Source organism: Lissotriton vulgaris, chromosome 11, assembly GCF_964263255.1.
Source record: "Lissotriton vulgaris chromosome 11, aLisVul1.2, whole genome shotgun sequence".
In the NCBI taxonomy this organism is placed as follows: Eukaryota; Metazoa; Chordata; class Amphibia; order Caudata; family Salamandridae; genus Lissotriton; species Lissotriton vulgaris.
This window is the reverse complement of record NC_141699.1, coordinates 88,967,706-88,993,213: the sequence shown is the minus strand read 5'-3', so window position 1 is coordinate 88,993,213 and position 25,508 is coordinate 88,967,706. Positions and strand designations below refer to the sequence as shown.

The 25,508-nt window shown below is 43.1% G+C and overlaps 1 protein-coding gene across 3 annotated transcripts in view; it reads right to left on the bottom strand.

Moving 5' to 3' along the window:
• The window catches only part of C11H22orf15 (chromosome 11 C22orf15 homolog), a 186,327-nt gene that overhangs the window by 72,171 nt on the left and 88,648 nt on the right, over positions 1-25,508 (bottom strand). Inside the window, exon 1 of one of the 3 annotated variants that reach the window (XM_086942742.1) lies at positions 2,668-2,908. The exons of the other annotated variants lie outside the window; for them this stretch is intronic. Within the exon in view, the coding sequence (XP_086798868.1) occupies positions 2,668-2,677 (10 nt within the window). The 5' untranslated portion in view covers positions 2,678-2,908. Of the gene's footprint in view, positions 1-2,667; positions 2,909-25,508 lie in introns of those variants that run through there. 3 annotated transcript variants of the gene reach the window in all.

Sequence of the window (25,508 nt, the reverse complement as noted above, 5' to 3'; positions counted from 1 at the left end):
AGGCCCGTCTGCATTTGCAGCTTTGACCTGTAATTGGGGACAGGGTCGGATTGCGAAGACAAGCAGCAGAGCATTGGCCGATGGGCCGGTGCTGAAGGGTGTGACATGTGGGCTGGTTGTTAAAGGGCCTCAACTTCATTCCTGCCCCCCAGGCCATCACACTTCTGGCTTTTGTGTGCGGTGCGAAGGTGTTAAGTGTGGCAATCAGCCTTAATTGTGGCCAGGTGTTGCTCTAAGTATTGTGTCATTCTCCCCTCAGCCCCCCAAGTGTCAGACCGCTCCCCTGCCAGGCAATGGTGGGTGGGGGCAGGTGGGAGTATGCCAAGCCGTCACTGAGGGAGCAGGTTTTTGGCTATGGGCAATTGACACCTTAGCCTCCATCTTAGCTGCCAAGGTTTCAAATTGCTATGTGTGAAATTTTCATAATTCAGTGTCATTATGAGTGACATTTCAACGACCATGAGTGACCCTTTTTAGTACGCAAAATCAAGCAACGATGAGGAGGAAAACATAAAATATCGTGGGACCCAGACCCAATTGAGGCCCGAAAACATCACGGACCTGCCTGGACATCTGTGTTGATGGGCAGGCCGGCAGAATCCTGTCTTCCAGCCTTTGGCGACTCGCACGGGGTTCCCTGGCTCCACCCTTGAAATGAATGATGCTGTTGTTTAGAGCATCAGTCTATCAAGTGCCTCTCTACCACGTGGGACACAGCCCTAACAAACAACACACTCCTCCTTTGCCTACTGTTGCCTACTGTTGCCGGGTGGGCGGGCCACCAGAAAAACAAAATACAGATTGCCAGCCTATGTGGTAGGCCCCCCTCCCCGCTGGCAAACTCGGGGCCTCTGACATCACGTGAGTGACCTGGGCCAACTGGGAACGGGGACGGACCTATGTCAGAGAGGGCCCAACAACATGAACAGGTGTCATTTATATATACATTCGATCGGATCAATCCACCTATGTCACTCTACAGAGTAACAACTTTAAAGTAACACCGGCAGGAACGACTGCAGCTACCTGATGGGATTGTGTGCTGCACTGGCACCATCACTGTCTATTACAAACACACACAGGCTCACAGTGCCTGGTACTTACGGTCTTGGGCCACGGCCGTAGATGAGTCTGAGTCAGTACTGAGTCCGACTGTGGCGCATGCAGGCAGGGACTCTGGCCTGCTTAGTGTACATCTGAAGGGCGTCGCTTCGCTATTTCAAGGCATTACTACACACCTATTCTTGAATTACTTTAACAGCAGGCACTTGCTCACTTTGTGAAAAGAGAGGAGCGGCAATTCAGCATGGGGCGCCTCGTGGCCGCAGCGACTTCCGCCGCAAATGCCATCTGCTCGGGCATACTTCAGTGACTCCACTAGGGCGGAGGAGCGTCACCCCACTGCTTTCTCGCAGAACGAGAAGCATAAATATAAAATGCAAAAACTACCATTTTATGTTTCTGCTACTCACACTGCGAGAAAGCATATTCGTCTAGATGCAGTTTTGCTGTTGATTCTGCGGCTGTGGCCTGTTGCCATGGCAACCAAGGGAATGTGAAATACGTAGCGCTGCACTATACTGAATCAGATGAAATTGTTGCAGACGAAATTAAAAGGTGCATCACAACGTGTTTATACCTGACAGTCAAAATCTAAACTGGAGGCATAATCGCGCCTCGAGATTTAAGTGAGGAATTCAAGAAGCTGCAAGGCCCACGTGTGAGGTACGAGCACTAGCAGCGTTCAGTAAGAAGCGCAGATGACGCTGTCTACTTCTAATATTTTCCCCAGACAACGGTGAGGACTTTGTTTATTTTAACTTATTATTTCGGATATTAGGATAAATTGCTGTACAGAGTGATCTGTGTTTAATTGTCAAGTAATTGGTGTTGTACATTCACCAGCTTGATATATTCAATTGCACAATTTTAATTTTATTTTAATCAGCAGGCAAAAAGTATCTCTAAATTGTCATTGATGCCTCTTTGATTGTAACTCCTCCCAAATTCTTATAGAATCCAGGTCCTCCAGTCATGTTATGGGAAGACTTGTGAGATTCATTCGAAAGGGGGGTAAGCGTTTGCAGTCATGCATAAGTTGGTATTACTTAAGCATAGTGTAGTGTTCTTATCTGAAGCTGAGACAACCTTTCTGGTGATGTTCTATGGCTCATGCACTCTTCTTTTGTTCTAGTGTGAAATGTAGTTATAACAGAATGTTTAGCCTCAAACTCAAAGTCAGTTGTTTGCTGGACTTTGAAGGATAGGGTCTCCTACTTTGAGGATACAAATTGCCTTTCTGCCTGCCTGCTGTTCATTTCATCGACCTCACCTCATTTTGACGACGATTGGACTCCACCCACCGCAAGAGACCTCAACTCAACTCTTTCTTTTTCTTTTTTCTACTTCTCTTCAGAGTAATCATTGGATTATCACTGGGCTTTTGGGAAACCCTCTTCTATTGTTTTTATTTTTCTCTGAGGGTCAAGGACTGCCTTTTGTCTTGTTTCTACGAAGATTTTATTTATCACACTTCCTTTCGTAGGAACTACAACAGTGATACTTGCCTGCCTTTTACCCTGGTGATTGTGAAAATCAAACTGAGAGTTTATGACAAGGAATTTCACGAAATTGTGCAGGTATTCAAAGAAAGAAATAGCCTCTTACCGGCCAACATACTGTGAGCAGCGTTGATATACAACGTGTTGCCTGGCAACTGCAAAGGCACCGCAAGCAGTGTCAATCTTCAGACTGTTGCTTGGCAACCAACTTTGTCCAACCTCAACGTTTTCAAGACGGACCTGACGCACTCTGCGGAATGCCTTGACTCCAGCACTCTTCTTGAAGCGTCATCAGACATTCCTCCAGACTCGCCTAGCAATCACCCTGCCTGCCTTGAAAAGCCTCCAACACCGCGTCTAGGCATCATCAGGCTACGTGTAAACATCACCACGCAACGCGTAGACGTCATCGAGCAACCTACTGGGTGCCATCATAGTTTTACTCCGACACTGATCAGCACAGCTTGCTCCACTGACGCTGATCTTCCCGTAAATATTTTACCATTATCACACTGCTCAGCACAGATGTTCTTTAACGCTGATCAACTCAGCCCTACCTGATTATCATTCACTATGCTGATCGGCACAACCTTTCTTTTAACGCTGATCAGCACAGCTATTTCTCCACACGCTGCTTCCAGTCAGCTGATCAGGACATCTTGAAGATCGCAACTTGTATTTTACACGCTGATCAGCACTTTCTTTTGTTTCACGCTGATCTGCACAGCATTTAGCAGATCAGAAACAACACCTTAACTTGTTTTAATCATTTCTTTGATACATAGTTATTCATGTCATACTTTGCTTTGCTTTGTGTGTGACTACTTTAGATTTATTTTACAGTTACTTCTTCTTCTACTAACCCTAGGGAAGAAATATACAGAACTTTCTACATTTCTAGTGTTGTTTAAAAATTGACATGAACTCTTAACCATGCAAAATGTTACAGCTCCTCCATTTTTTCTTTCTGAACCCGGAGATCCGCCCATACCATGGCTTAAATGGAAAAAAGTCTTTGCTCACTATGCAAGGGTATGTGGCCCCTCTTTGAGCGCAGAGGGAAAATCCTCTTTATTCATGCACTGTTTGGGTTCAAAGGGACAGGATGTCTTTGAGAATCATCCTGAATTATCTGATGCCGATGTGGGCTCACCTAACAAGTACGAAATATGCATTAAGAAAATGGATTTGCATTATCTTCCGAAAATGAGCATGGTATTAGAGCGTTTCCATTTCGGAAAGAGAATGCAAAGGCAAGATGAAACTGTAGAACAATATGTCACATCTCTTCGCAAACTTGCTTCAACTTGCACTTTTGGAGGGACCCTGGATGAGCGACTCAGAGATCAGCTCATGCTGGGTTCATCTCTGGAAAAAACCAAAGATAGCTTGTGGCAAAAAGACAACCCTTTGCTTCAAGAAGTTATAACTGCCCTTAAATTGCATGAACATTCTAGTACCTGTGCAGAAACCATTCAGAAAAATAATGTTGATGAAAAAAAGAATGCAACAGAGGTTAAAGAAGATAAAGCGTCCACCTCAGCCATGTCACATAAAACATCCAATCTAGAGTCAGAGTCCTTGGCAGAAACAAAAGTTCTATTTCTAAAGCTAAACCTTCCACCTTTAAGTGTTTTCGTTGTGGTAACACAGGACATTTAGCTAATTCGAAGGATTGTCCAGGCTGGAAAGCAACTTGTTCTATCTGTAAGAGAAATAGGCATTTCACCAGATGTTGTAGATCCAGCAAAGGTCAAAAAAAGATGAGGTAGGTAGACATATATGATCAAAGTGAAGAGGAATCTCTAGTGTGTCAAGTTGATAATCCCAAAGCGGAGGGACCTGTAGGAGAAGGTTCTAATTAATAACAGTGTTGTGGAAATGTTGTTTGACTCAGGTGCTAAAATTACACTTGTACCTAAGACATTCTTTGAAATTTTTTTACTAAACAGAGTCAAATTGCTCAAACCTGACACAATTCCCAGAGGTTATGGTGGTCAGATAATAAATCTGTTGGGATACTTCATGGGTACAATTGACTTCAAAGCAGGATCACGGCAGGGAAGATTTATGAAAGGGGATTCACTTATCAGTTGGGCACATCAGCGAGACCTTGGGGTCTATCTTGACCCTAATGAGGTTCCTTCTCTACTTCTGAGAGATTTTCCTAAAGTTTCTGTGGTTTCAGAACATGTTGAATAGGTTAAGACATTTCATAATGTTTTTGATTAGAAACTTGGTTGTCTTAAGAAATATCTGCAGCTCATCAAATTGAAAAAGGAGTCATTGCCCAAGGTTGCCAAAGTCAGAAATGTGCCACTGTTAGTCAAAGACAAAGTGAAGGAAGAAGTGGATAAATTGATTGCTAATGGTGCAATAGAAGAAGTTGAAGCCACAGAATGGGTTTCTCCGGTGGTTATGGCCCGAAAGGCCAGTTGAGAGGCAAGATTATGTATTGATATGAGGGAACTCAACAAGGCTGTTGTGGTTGATCATTACCCGCTTCCCAACATTGCCGAGATGTTATCTTCCTTGAATGGGGCTACGCACTTCTCCACGTTAGACCTATCCTCGGCCTACCATCAGGTCAGGCTCCACCCCTCTTGTCAAGAGTTCACCACTTTCATCACTCCATTCGGCACATACAAATTTTTAAAGATGCCTTTCGGCTTGATTTCAGCTGCTTCTGTGTTCCAAAGGGTGATGGAAAACATTTTGGTTGGTCTTCATGGGGTTAAAGTCTATCAAGACGATGTGCTGGTGCATGGTGTGACTCGTGAAGAGCATGATGAAAGAGTAAATTAAGTTTTGGGTAGGTTACAAGAGGCGGGTCTCACTCTTAGGTTAGATAAGTGCAAGTTTGACGTGAAAATCATAGAATATCTTGGACATTTGGGGGCAGATTTATGTTAACTGGCGCATCCCAAGGGATGCGCCAGTTAACATGCGCCACAGTGTGCCACAGCTCCGCCACCCATGGTGCGCCGCATTTATAATGCGGCGCACCATGGTGCAAAAACGGCACAGATGCGTGACGCATCTGTGCCGGAAATGTGGCGCATTGCTGGAGTTGCGTCGCAAGCGCGACGCAGCTCCAGCAAGGCTCGGGGGTACACCATGTGCACAATGCTGCGTCAAGACCTACGCCTGCTTCAAGCAGGCGCAGGGTTTTGACGCAGCATTGCCCTGAAAGTGACTGAGTGAAATCTCATAGATTTCGCTCAGCCACTTTCAGGAGGCATTCCTGCGCAGAAACGCCCCCCTGCGCAGGAACGCCTCCTTATGGCGCAGTGCTTTACAACGTGACGCATCTCCTAGATGCGTCACGTTGTAAATAGGGCGCATTGTTTGCGCTGCAGTTGCGTCAAATAAAGTGACGCAATTGCGGCGCAAAGAGGCGCAACGGCCTCATAAATCTGCCCCTTGGTTTCTGGGGCTGGCATCAAGCCCAAACCGTCCCTGATGGAAGCAATCAATAATCTCAAATACCCCGAGAACAAAGATGAATTTGTTAAATGTCTTGGGATGGCTGAGTTTTATAATAAATTTGTTCCAGGGTTTGCCCAGAAGACTGAAAATATGAGAGCTTTACTAAAAAAAGGGCAAGAATTTGTCTGGGACAAACATTGTAGTGCAGAATATGATTTAATCAAAAATTGTCTCAATCATGCACAAAATCTTTCAAGTTTTGATCCAACTAAAGATTCATATATAATGACTGACGCAAGTTGTAAAGGTCTTGGCGCAGTCCTTTTGCAAAAGGGAGAAAAGGTCGACAACACGATCTTGTTTATTTCGAGGCCTTTGAGAGGGGCTGAGTGTAACTACTCAGTCATCGAAAAAGAAGCTCTGGCAGTTTATTGGGCTGCTCGCAAACTTAAGAAGTTTTTATGGGGAAAGAAGTTCTCTGTTATTTCAGACCACAAACCTTTTCAAATACCTTTTAAAGAGGTATTTGAAAAGAAAGGAATTGACTGTGTTTCTCACAGAATAAGGAAGTGGGTAGTTGCTCTGCAGGACTTTGAGTTTAGTGTTTCATATTTGCCAGGTTCTAGTAACATCTTGGCAGATTGCTTGTCGAGGCTTTGTGGTGACTCTCTCTCTGGGCCTGATGAGGATGATTCCCTTTGTTTGTGAGAATTCTTTCTAAGATTTCAAAGTATGTATCGTAAGGGAGGGTGTCATCACAGAAGAAGAAAGGAGAGCTGAACTGGGTGTTGACTCTATCCTGCAGCGTGTGATTGCATTTGCGCGTGATGGTTGGTGTGAAAAGAAAGAGTGTGATGAAGAAATTAAAGGTTTTTGGGGTGTTAGAGAGCAGTTGTCCTTCCTCAACGGGTTGTTGGTGAGAGGAAGCAGACTTGTTCCTCCTACAAAGTTGAGACCTAAAATAATTGAAAATGCTCACACTAGTCACATGGGCATTGCCAAAACAAAAGAAAGGGTTTGAGAGGTATATTGGTTTCCCGCTATGGGCACTCAAATTGAGAGGTCTGTGTGGGATTGTACCCAGTGCTCTGTGAGTGATAAGATACTCAAATGTAGAACTCAACCTATGGTTCTCAGGAAACAGTGCTTAGGTCCCTGGGTGGACATTTCTTTAGATATCCTGGGACCTGTCAGAGTTAAAAGCCAAGATAGGTATGTATTGGTATGCGTTGAAATGTTTTCTAGGTGGCCCATCATAAAAATAGTTAATTGTGTGGACTCTTCTTCGGTGATTTCCTTTCTTGATGATTTGTTTGCGAACGAAGGTTTGCCAACCTCCGTACTGACTGATAATGGTGGCAGTTTACTTCTGGTGCTGTTGAGAATTTTTTGAGTGAAAGAGCCATTACACATAAACGTGCATCACTATTTCATCCAGAGAGCAATGGGGTAGTTGAGAGGTTTATCAGAGTTCTTAAAGAAGCTATGCAATTAGCTCTTGTGTCCAGCTGCGACTAGGAAGAGGCAATAAGGAAAAAAGGATGTGAGTATAGGTTCACACCGCATTCTTCTACTGGTGTAACTCATTTTACCTTGTTTAAAGGAAGGTCAGCTTCTACTCATCTCAAGCCTTCTTGGGTGTCTGCAAAACTATCTGTTTCTGGTGGTTTTGATGATAATACAGCTGGTTGGAAAGAAAGAGAGTTGGAAAAAATGGATAGGAGGAAGAGTGTGTACGATGCAAGAAAAGCTGTGAAGAAAACAGTTGTAAAAGTGGGAGATTTGGTGAGGGTAAAATTACCAGAGAGAAGGTTTGATGTTTCCAAATATAGTCAACCTACCAAAGTTATTAAACTATTGGGTAATGCGGTTAGAACAAGGTTTGGAACCTCAATAGAATTTCCAAATGTTGTCCAAATGATGCTGAGCAGGGCACTTCTCTTCCCTCTACTTCTGCACCAGATGTTACTGTGAGGAAATCTGACAGAGAAAGATCTACACCTTCTCGTTTTAAAGAGTTTGTATAGCATATTTAACTTCTTTTGTTCTTTTTATTATTTTGGTCTGTTGATGAAAAGAGGGAGGTGTTGTAGTGTTCTTATCTGAAGCTGAGCCAACCTTTCTGGTGATGTTCTATGGCTCATGCACTCTTCTTTTGTTCTAGTGTGGAATGTAGTTATAACAGAATGTTTAGCCTCAAACTCAAAGTCAGTTGTTTGCTGGACTTTGAAGGATGGGGTCTCTTACTTTAAGGATACAATAAAGACCTCTACAAATTGCCTTTCTGCCTGCTTGCTGTTCATTTCATCGACCTCACCTCACATAGTTTAGGCATTGAGGGGAGAAAAGTCTTGAAAACATTACCTAAACCTACACGAGCTGCATTGATTGGGATGGGGAGGAGATGTCAGAAGAGGTAGTAACTGATTAGTACGCAGATGCGATGAAGGCCTTCACAGACAATTACAGCAAAAAAGTATGCTTACTTGTGGAAAGACATACTTTTTTTTGGGACCCCAGTTACCATTGGAGAACATAAAACATTATGTGTGAGTATTAAGAACATTGTCTTTGACATGTAGGCTCAGAGATCGACATGAAGAGACCATAAGAGATCAGTTTATAAATAGGGCCAATAATGTCAAGATCCAAGAGAAACTGCTGCAATTGAAAGATCCCTCTTTACAAAAGGCTATAATTATAGCAGGAAGTATAGAGAACATGTCCAGATATGAAAAGGAGCTTAATGAAGATCAACATAGAGAGAAGAGTGAATGTAACAAGGTGAATATAGAAGGTGAAAAAAGGCCCTGGAGGATTGGCCAAGACATCTGCAGCAAAATTTTAAAAAAGTGTGCGACAGATGAGGGAGCACTGTACACACAGCAGAATCAAATGCGTATCCTGCTTTGAAAGCAAAATGTTTAAGTATTAGAAATTAGGACATTTCTCTCATATGTGCAAGTCTGATGGTCGAAGTGTGGGTAAACGGGTGGTAAATGTGGTGAATGATGATCGTGATGACATGACAGGGTTGAAGCATGGTGGCGTTCGAGGATGTTGTGGTAGAAATAAAAGGGGGAAATCATTCTCCCAAATTTGTTCTGAGGGCAATGAGAAAAAATGTCACTGTATGAGCAGATTAATGTTAGCCTTACACAATAATTGAAAAAGTAACATGTTAGGGTCTGGGTGGTTGTAAATTGATTTCACCTCACATTGAACCAAAAGGGTATTGTGGTGTGAAACTTCCTCTGTTAGGTTACTTTGATTGCAAGATAGCATACAAGGATATGTATGCAAATGGAAGAGTATACGTGGTAGAAAAGGGGGACGTGCTCTTGTGATGGAGAAAGCAGACAGCATTGGGCATCATTCTAACACCCAAATCACCCTGAACAGGTACTACTTACAGAGGGCAGAGGGAGAGAAGTAGAGCATAAAGTATCTCAAGTTGTTTGCCGGCATGTAAGGATGCTTAGAGAAATTTGAGCATCGTATAATTCTAAAGTCTAGGTGTAACTCAAGGAAAAGCTTGATTGGTTATGTGTGACTGAGGTATAGAGTTGTCTGAGTGGTTCAGCCCCATTGTCCTAGCACACAAGTCCATTAGGAAATAGAGCATGTGCGTCAATTTGAGAGACATCCATCAAAATATATGGATTCACTGTCACCCTTTGCCACACATAAACAAGATGATCGCAAGCATTAAGGATGTTAAGTACTTTTCCTCCATAGACCTGTCCAGCGCCTACCACCAAGTACGGTTGCATCCTGAGCCAAAACACCTCACATCATTCATAATTCCCTGAGGCACTTTTCAGTTTGTGTGTATGCCATTAGAGTTGGTGTCTGCATCCTCAGCCTTCCAGAAGCTCCTGAGTGTGCTAAAGAGTATCTCGAATGTACTAGTTTTTCAAGACATTTTAGTATTGGGTGCTAATATGCAACATATTGATTGCACCCTGTATGAGGTATTAGCAAAACTACAGCAAGCTGGTTTGACTGTCAGCATGGACAAATGCAAGTTTGGGGTGATGCAGGTGGAATATCTTGGACACATATTGTCGGGGAAGGGGTGAAACCCAAAAAGAAGTTGCTCGAAGCAATCGAGTGTGAACCCTCACCTGCTGACTAGGAACAACTTTGATCATTTCTCGTTTTAGCCTGCCAAAAGAGCGCCAGCACAAGGGAAAGGACAAGAATGCATCATATTGCCTTAAATACAGTGCATTCCTCCCCTTTTCCCGTCACTCAGTGCAGCGCAGCACGGTTACTTGCTGCGCTGGAGGCAGTGTGTCTATCACTGGAGAGCATGTTTCCAGTTTCTTATGTTGCTGAGCTGTGGATACTCCAGGCTCTACATATGAAAGAACAATTAACCTTCACACAGACTTTGCACAGGTTCACTTGGGAATGAAGGCGGTGCACCTGCCTTCTCATATGGACAGATTTGAGAAGGCCCAGAGGCCCGTCACACAAGGGTGGGACGGGGAACATCTGTCCTTTCACATGGCCAGGTAGCAGCAGGCCCTGTATGTAGGTGACAAATGTTGGAGGAGGAGAACCTATCACATAGATGTTTCCTCAGGCTCCAGCCAAGCAATTCTTTTTTCTTTTTAAGCCGTGTTACAAAATGACTAAAATAACATTAAACAAAGCCAAATAGCATTTGCATTCATGCAACCTATTTGGCTCTGTTTCATGTTTTTTTGTGGCAGATGGGGGGAAGGTTTGGAGGTGGTAGGGGCAACCATGAGAGGGAGGGGTATTACCAATGCAACTGACATCGGAAGCAGGGTGGGGGGCAAGCGGCATGGGGGAGGAGGGAGGAAGCAGCAACACAACAGAGGGCATGGATTGTGCCAGGGGGTAAGTAACGCAAGGGCAGTGTGAGGGAGGAGGAAGGGAGCACCAACACAACGGAGGGCATGGGTAGTGAAGGGGGCAAGTAACACAAGGGAGGTATGGAGGAGGAGGAAGGGAACAGCAACACAAAGAAAGTGGGGGCAAGCAACACAAGGGAGGGGCAGGGGGTAAGAAAGTAACAGCACAATGGAGGGTGAAGGAAGTTCGGGGTGTAGGAAGGTAGGATCCTTTGTGAATGGTTACCCCCACTTTTTGTCCGGTGATGTGATGGTTTCTGACTAGTCTGACTGAGATCCTGCTAAACAGGACACCAGTCTCTGTACTTTCTCCCCTAAATTGGTTATGGTAAGTACTTAGGTACATCCCAGATTGGATATTGGTGTAACCATATCCGTCCCTAGTAGATGGTAATGAGGTACCCAGGGCATAGGTACACCAGCGGTCCCCCATGGGCTGAAGCATGTATTATTCCACCCATGGGAGATCACTCAAACTATAACTACAGGCCTGCCATTGCAGCCTCTGTAAGGTGGTGCTGGCACCACTTACAAAAGATATAGGTTTCCCTATATCTATGGTCACTGCACTTAAAACCTATAAGTGACCCCTAAAGCAGGCCTTTCAATCCTGAACACAGGGTGCTCGGTTTTAAGTGTGAGAGTGCCCTTGCATGAGCAGGACACCCCTACAACATTTGGAGTCCATTTTCCTGGGTTGTAAGTGCATCAGCCATTACGATATATAAAGGGGCACCGCGTCACTACGCGACGACCATCTCAAAACTGACTGTAACATACCATATCATGTTAAGCTCCTCCAGGAGGCCCTCAGTGCTCCCTTTACCAGTCTTCTAGACCCGGATAGCACAGCATGGATGCTGCCGACCAAAGAAATGAGAACACTAGTGCTGCTGAGCCAAGCTCGAGCATGGGAAGGCATAACAATAGGTATCCTGTCACAGGGAGGTGTGACCACCTCCCAGGCAGGGTTAAGTGTATTGGGGCCGGGTGGGAGCGCTTGCTAGCACCACTCAGTCTCCTTAAAGCGCACACTTGGTGCCCTCCTTGCATAGTCCAGTTCAAACCAACGCAGGAAGCCGTTGGCTCCTGCTCTGGTGCGAAAATGGACAAAGGACTTGAGAGTATCCTCCCCATTGTCCGACCACTCCCCTGGGAGGGAACCCTGAATCATCCCAACACTTTCCTGAGTGTACTTAAGGGCTTACCTGAGGGTGGGTTCCTAGATTCGTTGCAGGACAAGATTTATTTCAAGACTTCACTTCTTCCTCAACAGTCGGGGCACTCTGGACTTTGCTGGACTTCACTCTGGGCATCAAGGCTGCAACCAGGAAGACTCCTGCTGCTCCTGATCTCATTGTCCTGCTTGTCTGCTGCAACATCTGTGTATGTTATCCATACAGGTACCTTCCAAGGCCTGTGGGCATCCAAGACAACTGAAGGAATCTCCCTTGAAGTGAAGGAGTCACTTCCCTGCATCTGCAGGCACTGCAACTAAGCTGACCGGTCTGCTGATACTGGGCTTCCGAGGACTCTAAAAAGGCTCAGCAATACAGGTGGTGGTTCTTCAAATCCTTTAAGGCATGCCCTGTCTTCTCACCAAGTTTAAAGCCAGTATTCCCCGTCAAAGCCACAGGAACCAAACCCCTGTGCACAGCGTTGACTTGTAGTTGCAAAGGCTTGTTGGTTTCCTTCTACCAAGATCTTTGGGCTCCAAGTAGCCCCAACCCAAAGAATCTTCTATGACCAAGATCTTCATCCTCACCACATCACTTGCATCGTGGGCTCGCATCTTTGGTGAGCTGCTTGAGGTCCTCTCGCGACTCCAGTGTCTCCGGCCTGTGGGTCCTCTTGAGGATCTCCTTTGATTTCTGTGAACTCCCCTGATTGCTTGGGGCCTGCTCGGACTCCCCTGATTGTGGTGAGTCACCTGGCCCTTGCTGGTCCCGACACTGCACCTTCTTCGCTTTCCGCGTTGTTTGCAGCTGCAAAGGCTTGTTGTTGCTCCCGACAGGCACTGACCCACTCAACTCCTGACGTGGCACAGCTCGTGAACAGCTCCTGGTCTTCCACAGCATTATCTGGTCCTTGTAGCTGCAGCTCCAAGGTCACCGGCAGCTCTCCTGCAGCACCCAACATCAGTGGGCATTCGTTTCCCGAGCCTCCTGGTCACTCCTATGTGGCATAGACTGTCTCCTCTGCTTGCAGGTACTTCTCTGTAGGAAGGTAGATCCTGACTATGGTTGCCCCCAACTTTTTGCCCTGTGTTTTAGCTGGTTTTTGACATAGTTGGCCGGGACCCTGCCAATCAGGACCCCAGGCCTACTGCTCTCTCTGTAAAATGGATTCCATGTACCTTAGGTACATATCCAATTGGTACTGGGCCACCTTATCAGACCCTGTAACTCAGGGCATAGGTGTACCCAGGGCCTACCAGGGGCTGCAGCATGTATTATGCCCCCCTGGCTGGCCATCTAAATCTGACACAACTGGCTGCACCAGCCAAAAGATTAAAGTCCCTGTCTGAAACGTGGCAGGCTAGAATCGCTGAACCATGAATCCTAAACGGGGTCTGAGATAGGTGGAAGAATAAATATTCCTATCCTTTTAACAAATAAAGAATATAAGGAAGGCAGAGTGGTCATAAACACAAAATCATTTCAACACAAAAACATACTAAATAGAGCAATTTTTGTCGATAAAAATAATCATAACATTTATTTATCCCCTCCCAGCATGGGTTACATTCTAAAACATAATAAAAACATTAGTTTAAAAACCACCAACAGTGGTGAAGCAGTGAATCTGTATGCAGTCAAAAAGTGAAAAACAGTCGACACGGCGTTTCGGTGCTTTATAGATCTTGACACCTTCTTCAGGACATTTGCAACATTTTGACTCGGTATCTATAAAGTTAAAACAATACATTTTTATTTTTTTTAAAAAACTTTGTGTAGCCACTGCCTCGCTAACGCTTCTACATATATAGTTTATAAATTGTGTTCAACATGCACAACCCCTTAGTCTCTAAAACATCTCATCGTGGAGCAAAACAAACATTCATAAACTGAATAAAGTATCTCTATGAAAGCTCACTTTTGTAATTAATATGGAAGCTTCCTTTATATTTGGGTATGTAGATCTACTCCCAAATTTTGTGCATACATAGATTATTGCATCATACCTGTGTTATTAGAGGGAAAGGATTTCAATTTCTTTCCACAGAGATTTAAACTTCTTGAGCGCTTGATATTTTTCAGGCTGTATCAAGATAAGCACAGGATATTCCTTAATCGTCTATAATTAAGTTTTTTATTTCTATGGCCATTATAATATTTAAGGTAATTACCTTGAGCTGTGAATGGAATAAGCCTCTATATGCACGGAGGGGCCACCGTCAGTAGCAGGAATTGCTGATTGGATTCTTTGGACCTGAATATATAAGCATCACATATGTCTGGGCTTTGTACATATATATTGATGGAGGCTGTTGTTTGTTTTTAACCTTGAAAAGACAAAGTCTACTAACCTGCTGCAGAGTCAGGTGGGTCTTGTTAATTTGAAAAAAAGGGTGTTTTTTCTTTATCCCAATCTTCTCTTTCTTAATTTGTAGAGGAAATCTGTAGATGTACAACAAAGTTTTTGGGGAACAGAACGCCTACAACGCTGTGTCTATATCTTCTAGACTGTTATTAAAAATCTATGTATTTATATATCAATATAGATTTTTGGTCTAAATTTAACTAGTATATTTGTGGTTTGATAGAATGTGATTCTAACCAGACGTCTATAACGTCATTCTTCTAGCAAAAAAATTCTATACGTCCATTATAAGAGACCGGGCTCAGGGTGAGATAAACCTCTAAACCCAATGATTGTAGAAAAATGTTTTCTTATTCATGGTAGAGGGTATTATCACTCTAGCGAAAAAACTCTATAAGTCCATTATACAAGACCGGGCTCGGGTAAATTCAACATCTAAACACCACGATTATAGATAAAAAATATTTCATGGTAGAAGGTATTGTTAGGATATCCCTAATGAGTAATTGGAATGACCATGTGGACAGTCAGTAGATAGTCCATATACCACTGCAAAGTTCCTAAGGGGTAGAGATAAGGTACCATCCCCCCTGTCTCTTCGGGACACTTACCTACCATTAGATAAAAATGTGGCCTCCCTGCTCCTCCGTGCTTCCGTCTTCATGGAGATTCGAAGTCAATTAGACATGTATTGGGACGGCGTCTTTATGCTGACGCCGCTTAGATTGACCCGGAAGTGGCAGAAACGGCAAAACGCAGATGTATCTGCGGGATTATCCGTACAACCTTACGAAGTTTAATATATGCATCCGTTCACTATTTTTTACTGCAGATATTTCTAAAAATGCATATAACATTTGAATACTAGTCCTTGTGATGGACGCTATGAATACATGACCCGGAAGTACATGATCCAGATGTACGAATGCGCGAAATGCGAGATCGTGAACCATATAAATGTAAGAGTTCTAAACGATGCAAGGTTTGAACTAAGGAATTAAGATCTGTTAGTGTGCATTATTCCTAAAAGCACAATTTGCTACGTTTTTTGTTCGGGAGTTCCGGTTTTTTGTGGGTCGGCCATCTTGGATTGGGTTGACTTGGAAACACAATAAATATGGCCCAAATAAATTGTGACTTTGTCTAATTAGAAACAAGATAACGATGCCCTTTAAGGCATTGAATTCATCATACCACGCTACATTATTCTTTGTATATCGTCTGACTTTATGATGTCTATGATCAATACCTATAGATAATCTAATAAATGTTCTTATTGCTCGATATACGATGTCTCCACATTGGATTTGGATACACATTGCTGGCAATCTCATTCTACACACCTATATATGGTCGATATTCACAAGCTACTGATAGTTACATGACAATGCAATATATCACTGCTAGATTATTATGATAACATATATATGTACACAATATTTTGCTATACATGATACGTTATTACATGAACATTATGAATTATGTAGGTATAATTATCACAATACTAAAGTATTACAACACTCTGTTGTTCTCAATTCTAACATGACAGAAAAAGACCTAGAAATTTATGCTTATTATAATCACAAAGGCCATAATTCTATGTATACTGGATTTGTTTCTCATTAAGCTGAACTTAGAGGGTACAACCCTTTGTGGGGAGAGTTTGACACATCTTTTGAATGAGAGAACAAAACTGCTTGGCTGTTCATGTTGTTTTCGGACTTTCCTAAAAACAAGAGAGGATCTTGGGCAGTCATATTATGTCCGATTGATTTTGAGTTAGATATGTTCATTATAGAATTAGTCTTTCCCATTCTTCTCTATTGTTTAGACCAGTGCGAAAGGTGTCAAATAGAGACATATAGAATTGTTCTCTCTTTCTTCTTTTATTATTAAAATTTCCCCCTCTGGAGCTATGTGATATAACCTCAATAACACACCACTTGAGATCTTCTAATTTGTGGTTGTGTGTTGTCCAATGTTCCACTAATGGGGCGGATTTCTTTTGTGTCCTGATGGCAGACTTGTGTTCAGTTATTCTCGTTTTTATCTCTCTTGTTGTTTCACCTATATACGCCTTATTGCAAGGACATTTTATCATGTAAATCAGATCTTTGGTTTTACAGTTTGCAATTTTTTTTATCTTGTGTTCAATTCTATTGTACAATATTGAGTTTCCTTTAATCATAGATATACAGTTGGAACACGTATTACAAGTGAAGTTCCCTGTGGGAAGAGGGGTCCTATTGATTGTGTTAACGGTGCTTCGAGTCTTTTCTTTAAAGGTGTGAACCAGACAGTTTTTGATTGTTCTGTTGCGTCGAAAGCTAAACATTGGTTTTGGGATATTTTCACCAGGTCTGTTATTTAATAAAGACCAATTCCGGTTTATTATGTTTTTTATTTTGTTGCTCGCTGCACTGAAATTGGTTACAAAAATTAGTCTATCGTTACTTCTGTCATTTTTTGCTTTGTTATTATTAAAGAGTGCATCTCTGTTGTAATATTTCGCACGTTTGTATGCGCGTTTGATTAGTTTGTTTGGGTATCCCCGATTCCTGAGTTTAATGGAAAGGGCATCCGCATGTTTATTAAAATCTTGCATGTTGGTACAATTACGTCTAATGCGTAAATATTGACCAAATGGTATGTTGTCCTTTTGACTGTTGGGGTGATTGCTTTTATAATGTAACAATGTGTTACGGTCACTTGGTTTGGTGTAAAGGTCAACACCTAAAGTTGCATTGTCTACTCTGATTTTGATGTCTAAGAATTCAATTGCTTCTTTGTTAAAATTAGACGTGAATTTGAGGTTTTTATCTCCCAGATTTAGCCAAAGAATAAATTCATTAAGTAAATCTAAGGTGCCCGTCCAAATGAAAAAAATGTCGTCGATATATCTCGACCAACACTGAATGGTGCTATGTTGTTATAGATGTGTTTGTCCTCAAAGGCTGCTACGTATAAGCATGCCAGGCTTGGGGCACAGGTCGCCCCCATGCTGGTCCCTTTTATCTGCTTAAAGAAATTATTCTTAAATATAAAGATGTTGTTTTTCAAAATAATTTCTGCACATTCAAGGATGAACGTTGCATGCTGGCTCAGATCTTCAGCCCCATTTTTTAGGAGGCCCTCTAACATCATGATGGTATCATCCTGTGGGATGTTAGTGTAGAGGGCCTCTATATCCAAAGTAACCAACAATTGTGTGGAAATATCATATGTTAAACCTTCTATTTTTTCAATCATGCATGTAGTATCTTTTATATATGCTTTTTGGTTTGTTACCATCGGTTGTAGGAACCTATCTATATATTTACTAAGGGGTTCTGTGATTGAATCAATGGATGACACAATGGGTCGCATAGGCGGGTCAGTTATATTTTTGTGGACTTTAGGAAGTCCATACAGGGCAGGGATGATGGGTGCCTCGTTTTTTAAGAAATTATATTCATCTCGACAGATTATTTCATCTTCGAAGGGAACTTCACTTGTAATACGTGTTCCAACTGTATATCTATGATTAAAGGAAACTCAATATTGTACAATGGAATTGAACACAAGATAAAAAAATTAGCAAACTGTAAAACCAAAGATCTGATTTACATGATAAAATGTCCTTGCAATAAGGCCTATATAGGTGAAACAACAAGAGAGATAAAAACGAGAATAACTGAACACAAGTCTGCCATCAGGACACAAAAGAAATCCGCCCCATTAGTGGAACATTGGACAACACACAACCACAAATTAGAAGATCTCAAGTGGTGTGTTATTGAGGTTATATCACATAGCTCCAGAGGGGGAAATTTTAATAATAAAAGAAAAAAGAGAGAACAATTCTATATGTCTCTATTTGACACCTTTCACACTGGTCTAAACAATAGAGAAGAATGGGAAAGACTAATTCTATAATGAACATATCTAACTCAAAATCAATCGGACATAATATGACTGCCCAAGATCCTCTCTTGTTTTTAGGAAAGTCCGAAAACAACATGAACAGCCAAGCAGTTTTGTTCTCTCATTCAAAAGATGTGTCCAACTCTCATCACAAAGGGGTGTACCCTCTAAGTTCAGCTTAATGAGAAACAAATCCAGTATACATAGAATTATGGCCTTTGTGATTATAATAGGCATAAATTGCTAGGTCTTTTTCTGTCATGTTAGAATTGAGAACAACAGAGTGTTGTAATACTTTAGTATTGTGATAATTATACCTACATAATTCATAATGTTCATGTAATAACGTATCATGTATAGCAAAATATTGTGTACGATATATATGTTATCATAATAATCTAGCAGTGATATATTGCATTGTCATGTAACTATCAGTAGCTTGTGAATATCGACCATATATAGGTGTGTAGAATGAGATTGCCAGCAATGTGTATCCAAATCCAATGTGGAGACATCGTATATCGAGCAATAAGAACATTTATTAGATTATCTATATGTATTGATCATAGACATCATAAAGTCAGACGATATACAAAGAATAATGTAGCATGGTATGATGAATTCAATGCCTTAAAGGGCATCGTTATCTTGTTTCTAATTAGACAAAGTCACAATTTATTTGGGCCATATTTATTGTGATTCCAAGTCAACCCAATTCAAGATGGCCGACCTACAAAAAAACGGAACTCCCGAACAAAAAACGTAGCAAATTGTGCTTTTAGGAATAATGCACACTAACAGATCTTAATTCCTTAGTTCAAACCTTGCATCGTTTAGAACTCTTACATTTATATGGTTCACGATCTCGCATTTCGCGCATTCGTACATCTGGATCATGTACTTCCGGGTCATGTATTCATAGCGTCCATCACAAGGACTAGTATTCAAATGTTATATGCATTTTTAGAAATATCTGCAGTAATAAATAGTGAACGGATGCATATATTAAACTTCGTAAGGTTGTACGGATAATCCCGCAGATACATCTGCGTTTTGCCGTTTCTGCCACTTCCGGGTCAATCTAAGCGGCGTCAGCATCAAGACGCCGTCCCAATACATGTCTAATTGACTTCGAATCTCCATGAAGACGGAAGCACGGAGGAGCAGGGAGGCCGCATTTTTATCTAAAGGTAGGTAAGTGTCCCGAAGAGACAGGGGGGATGGTACCTTATCTCTACCCCTTAGGAACTTTGCAGTGGTATATGGACTATCTACTGACTGTCCACATGGTCATTCCGGTTACTCATTAGGGATATCTTAACAATACCTTCTACCATGAAATATTTTATATCTATAATCGTGGTGTTTAGATGTTGAATTTACCCGAGCCCGGTCTTGTATAATGGACTTATAGAGTTTTTTCGCTAGAGTGATAATACCCTCTACCATGAATAAGAAAACATTTTTCTACAATCATTGGGTTTAGAGGTTTATCTCACCCTGAGCCCGGTCTCTTATAATGGACGTATAGAATTTTTTGCTAGAAGAATGACATTATAGACGTCTGGTTAGAATCACATTCTATCAAACCACAAATATACTAGTTAAATTTAGACCAAAAATCTATATTGATATATAAATACATAGATTTTTAATAACAGTCTAGAAGATATAGACACAGCGTTGTAGGCGTTCTGTTCCCAAAAAACTTTGTTGTACATCTACAGATTTCCTCTACAAATTAAGAAAGAGAAGATTGGGATAAAGAAAAAACACCCTTTTATTCAAATTAACAAGACCCACCTGACTCTGCAGCAGGTTAGTAGACTTTGTCTTTTCAAGGTTAAAAACAAACAACAGCCTCCATCAATATATATGTACAAAGCCCAGACATATGTGATGCTTACATATTCAGGTCCAAAGAATCCAATCAGCAATTCCTGCTACTGACGGTGGCCCCTCCGTGCATATAGAGGCTTATTCCATTCACAGCTCAAGGTAATTAACATAAATATTATAATGGCCATAGAAATAAAAAACTTAATTATAGACGATTAAGGAATATCCTGTGCTTATCTTGATACAGCCTGAAAAATATCACGCGCTCAAGAAGTTTAAATCTCTGTGGAAAGAAATTGAAATCCTTTCCCTCTAATAACACAGGTATGATGCAATAATCTATGTATGCACAAAATTTGGGAGTAGATCTACATACCCAAATATAAAGGAAGCTTCCATATTAATTACAAAAGTGAGCTTTCATAGAGATACTTTATTCAGTTTATGAATGTTTGTTTTGCTCCACGATGAGATGTTTTAGAGACTAAGGGGTTGTGCATGTTGAACAAAATTTATAAACTATATATGTAGAAGCGTTAGCGAGGCAGTGGCTACACAAAGTTTTTAAAAAAAAATAAAAATGTATTGTTTTAACTTTATAGATACCGAGTCAAAATGTTGCAAATGTCCTGAAGAAGTTGTCAAGATCTATAAAGCACCGAAACGCTGCGTCGACTGTTTTTCACTTTTTGACTGCATACAGATTCACTGCTTCACCACTGTTGGTGGTTTTTAAACTAATGTTTTTATTATGTTTTAGAATGTACCCATGCTGGGAGAGGGTAAATAAATTTTATGATTATTTTTATCGACGAAAATTGCTCTATTTAGGATGTTTTCATGTTGAAATGATTTTGTGTTTATGACCAGTCTGCCTTGCTTATATTCTTTATTTGTTAAAAGGATAGGGATAATTATTCTTCCACCTATCTCAGACCCCGTTTAGGATTCATGTTTAAGCGATTCTAGCCTGCCACGTTTCAGACAGGGACTTTAATCTTTTGGCTGATGTCAAGATCCCCCTCCCTGTCATATACCACAGGGGAACCTCCTTTTTTCTGATACTACAACTGGCTGCACGACAGCTGGGGCAAGGTGGTGTAATCACCCCTTGCTGTAGATTTAGTATACCTATATCTAACCCTAAAATGGACACATAGATTCCTATCAGTCACTCCTATGGCAGGCCTTGACAATCCTGAAGGCTGAGTGCTTGGAATCATGTGAGATGGTGCTCTGGCATGAACTGAGCCCATTTGCAGCTTGCGGAACCAAGTCCTAATAGCTGTTCCATGATAACGCATACCATATACTCTTAAGTGCATTATAATCCTCGCGGTTATATGCCAACTCTGGTATCGCTTTATCAAAACATGTCGAGTAAGGTGTCATACAAATTGGAATACTAACCCCTCGCCAATTCTGGTGACGGGGTTAGCATTCCACCCTTCTAGAGGGACACGACATGTATGTAACTGTGAACCCCGGTTAAAGTTAACTCAAGCCTCAGCATCACAAAATGGATGCTGCCACCACAGACACAAGTCTGACCTCCTGCTGCTGGGAGTCCTTCCAGCGAGGAGAGCTTGGACAAAGGGTTTCCTGTCAGGGGCGGTGCTAGCACCGACCCAGACAGGGTTTTGTGTATCCTAGGTAGGCAGGGCTGATTAGGAAGGTGACTGCAAGTGGCACCCCGGTGCTCACTGTGCATCTGCCAGTTTGAACCAGTTCCAGGGGCACACCAGCCCCTGAGCTGGGGAAAGTCCGGCATGGGAGAGGGGTGTAACCACCCCCCTTCCTGGTCCCACCCATGGGCAGGACCTAGTCCCGTACCAGCCCCTTTCTTTAGTATAAAGGTGGGAGCAGGGACCCTTCCAAATTAGATCATCTTTGAATCCTGAAACTACTTTCTACGAAAGGAACTCAAGACTTATTCCTAAGATTTCTCCCTTGTGACTAAGGAGTAGTCACCCTGCATCCGCAGGCACCAACTAAGAACACTGCGGTTTGCTGCACGTCCTTCCTCAGGAATCCGACTGACCAGCACGACGAGACCCGGCTTCCCTGGCACCTCTGACCTCTACCCACATCGTCAGCTCAGCTGAGATCCGTGGGTGTGACGAGACCTCGAGGGACCGGCCATCTTCAGAAATGCACGACGCTTATCCAGCACGACCGCCGAGGGATCCTCGAGTGGGTGCTTTGGGGTTCGAGAAGCCCTAACCCTGAGCAGCTCCAGCACCGAAGTCGAGCCCCCCAGCATCCATGAGATCTGCGTGGGGCCCTTCTGCTCTTTGCTGCTCACCGCGTTGTCCGGCTACTTGCCTGCTGGCTTGTGGCCCTCCTGACGATGCTCCACGACGACAACACCACTGGTCTGGTTGCTCCAGACTGGCCCTTGCTCCCCTCCAAAAAAGGAGCACCCCGGACCCTCCTGGTCCACTCCAGACGCCATTTTAAGTCCACCGCATGGGCTTGCATTTGCCAAGACTTGTTGCCCCAATCCTGGGTCCAGCGATGTCGACAGCAGATACTATCGTGGGACAGCTCGCACCTCCATCCTGGTCGCCGACAACGCCTCCTGGTCCGTGAGACTGCAGAGCCCAGCGTCGCCCACTCACCTGGTCGAGGTGACTCCATCCGGTGCCATCCTGGTGCCCATCTAATCACTGGCTAGTGATTCAGAACTTGGTCCCCGCTGCTTACAGATGTCTTCCATCTTCGATCCAGGCTTGGATCACTTCGAACTTCATCACTGGTCGCCTGCCAGCAACTTCTTCTTTCAGGCTCCATAGACTGCAACAAGGATTCCCGACGTCTTTTCAGACCTATGCAGCCGCAGCCCCTGGGCTAGGTAAACTGAGCATTTCGGTGCTCCAGCATAGCTTAACTATCCAAAGGTCCAGATCCTTTTTCGTTTCAGCTCTACCTAGTCGGATTCGTCCGATAACACTAACTTTACGAAATCTAGCATCCATAGACTTTGTCCCGCATCCAGCGTGAGAGTGCACACTCTGCACCCGATCTCCCTAGGCCTCCTGCTAGTAATCTGAAGGTTCAGTAGTCCAGTCCTAGCGATCCTAAAGCCTATTAGAGTAGTACTTACCTGCTAGTAATTTCGCATTCTACTTTTAGAGTATATGGTTTTTCGTTCCCCTCGGGCATTTGTGTAAATTGTGCGACTTTCAGTATTTCTTTAAGAGCTTTGTATTGTGCTTAGCGCCCTGTCCTCATAAAGAGTCCAGGGCTGTTGTGTTCTAAATAAATATACTTTATTTTCATAACAACTTGTGTGGTGTCCTTTCACTTGGTGTTCAAGGGGTATATGTGATGGTATAACAGCTGGCTTAACACGCCCTCTAGAGTTTAGCCTAAAGACTGCTCTTGTCCATGCTACTAGGATAGCTGGTCTAACGGTTGACTTACAACCGATCATCAATAAGGGTCGTTTGGAATGATACACAGTGATCACTAGAATAGTGAGCACTACATATCAGGCCAACTTCTCACATTCTCGACTTGGATCTACCTTTAGGTTCAACCGGATACTTTCTCCTTCTTCAGCAGCAGCATCTTCCTGAAGTCCTCCAGTTGGTTTAGACGGAGGTTTCCAATGCCCCTTGGCACTTATGCACAGGGCTTTCGTGGTGTAGGTATCCTGGTTCCAAGGTATCAACGGGAGGGGTGGCTCTCCGACCTTCTGTCTTCCACGGGGTTTCTTCAGGGTCCACTGGGAAGGGTCCATCTTATTTAAAATTGCAACCGCGACTAACCCATTGACTTGTATTGAGCCATCGGTCGTGTTCACACTCTGCACACGGCCTCTGTGGGGTTCCTGGTCACTTACCTCGGGTGGTTCCTTTTGTCCCGGGCACTTCTACATCTTCTGGGTATAGTCTTGACTTGAGTCGTGGTTTGCATACCACTCTTTTAGTATATGGTTTGGTCTCCCCCTGGTGACCACTGTCTATTTCGTGCTACTCACCTGTTTCTATTGAAAAGTATTGTGTGCATTATGTATATCTCCAGTTAGGAGATATCTGTATGTGTTAGTGAGTGTTCGTTAATAAAAACCTATTTTTATAACTACACTGTGTGGTTCTTTTTCACTTAATCTATACATATAAGATTAAGTTCTGGTAAAACAAGCTGCTTTACACTCCGGGACTAAGCCTGGAGGCTGCTCTCCACAGCTACCACAACGCTTTCTAAGTTTGTCTAAGACCACTAAAATCACCATAACGGTTGTCTGGATTGGTGCAGGGTGCCCACTTATATAAGTGTACTCATATACCAAGCCAGCTTCTCACAGGAGGCAAGCAATATGAGGAAGGTGCGAGAGAAGATGTCACAGTGGTGGAAAGTCACAGGGCACTAGGATCCACCCCCCCCCCCCCCCCCCCACACACACACACACTGGATATCTGGTCATGAGTTCCGGTCAGGGGGAGGGGAACAGGAAACATGCCCTCTCCCAAGTGCCAGAAACCGGTCCCCGGTAGCTTGTTTCCTTCCCAGTATAAGAATTGGCTTGGTAGTTTGGTCTGCCCTGTTCCCATGATGCACTGGGCCAGGGTCAGACTAATTTGCATATAGCCAAGTTCTGAGCTGGGATGGTGCAGTGAGCTAAAAAACGGTGATGGATCAAGCCCTGATCTTTGGACTGGGTAAGAGTGGTCTGCTTAATTCAGACACTCTGTTCATCACCACCCCCTTTTCAAAATCACTCTCCCAAGGAAGAACAACAGGGTGAGGAGGGATGAGAGACTGCATAAGTTTGTACACTCATACCAAGAAAAAGAAAACCCTGTAACCCGACCCGTCTCCAAGTAGTTTGTTTCTGCGTGGGCACACAACATCTGGACAACCACGGTGGGATCCAGCAAACACTCCACACCTCTGAGCTAAGTAGCAAGAAGCATACTCAGCAGACTGCCACCTTAGCCACAAGCAGCCAGGTTTGCCCAGCAGACCTAGATGCCCCATAACAGAGTGCAACCACTTAAAATGGCAAGCTAAGCATGACCACCAAACTGAATGCTCCGCAGCAGGCATAGAGATAATACAAGGAACAAGCGTGATTGTAAGTAAGATGGAGTGTCCCCCAGAAGACTGCGGGAGGATGTTCCAGATCTCGTGAGACTTTGACGCCATCTTGAGGTCAGGCAAGGGTTCCACACAAAACCAATCCATGCGCCCATTTTGGAGTCAAAGGATCCTGAGACTCCATAAATAAAAGCAGGAAGGAGGCCATTTTGGAGTCAAGAGATCCGGAGACTACATTGAAACCCAGGAAGACAGCCATTTTAAAGTGAGACATAAACAAAATCCCATAGAAGTCAATGGA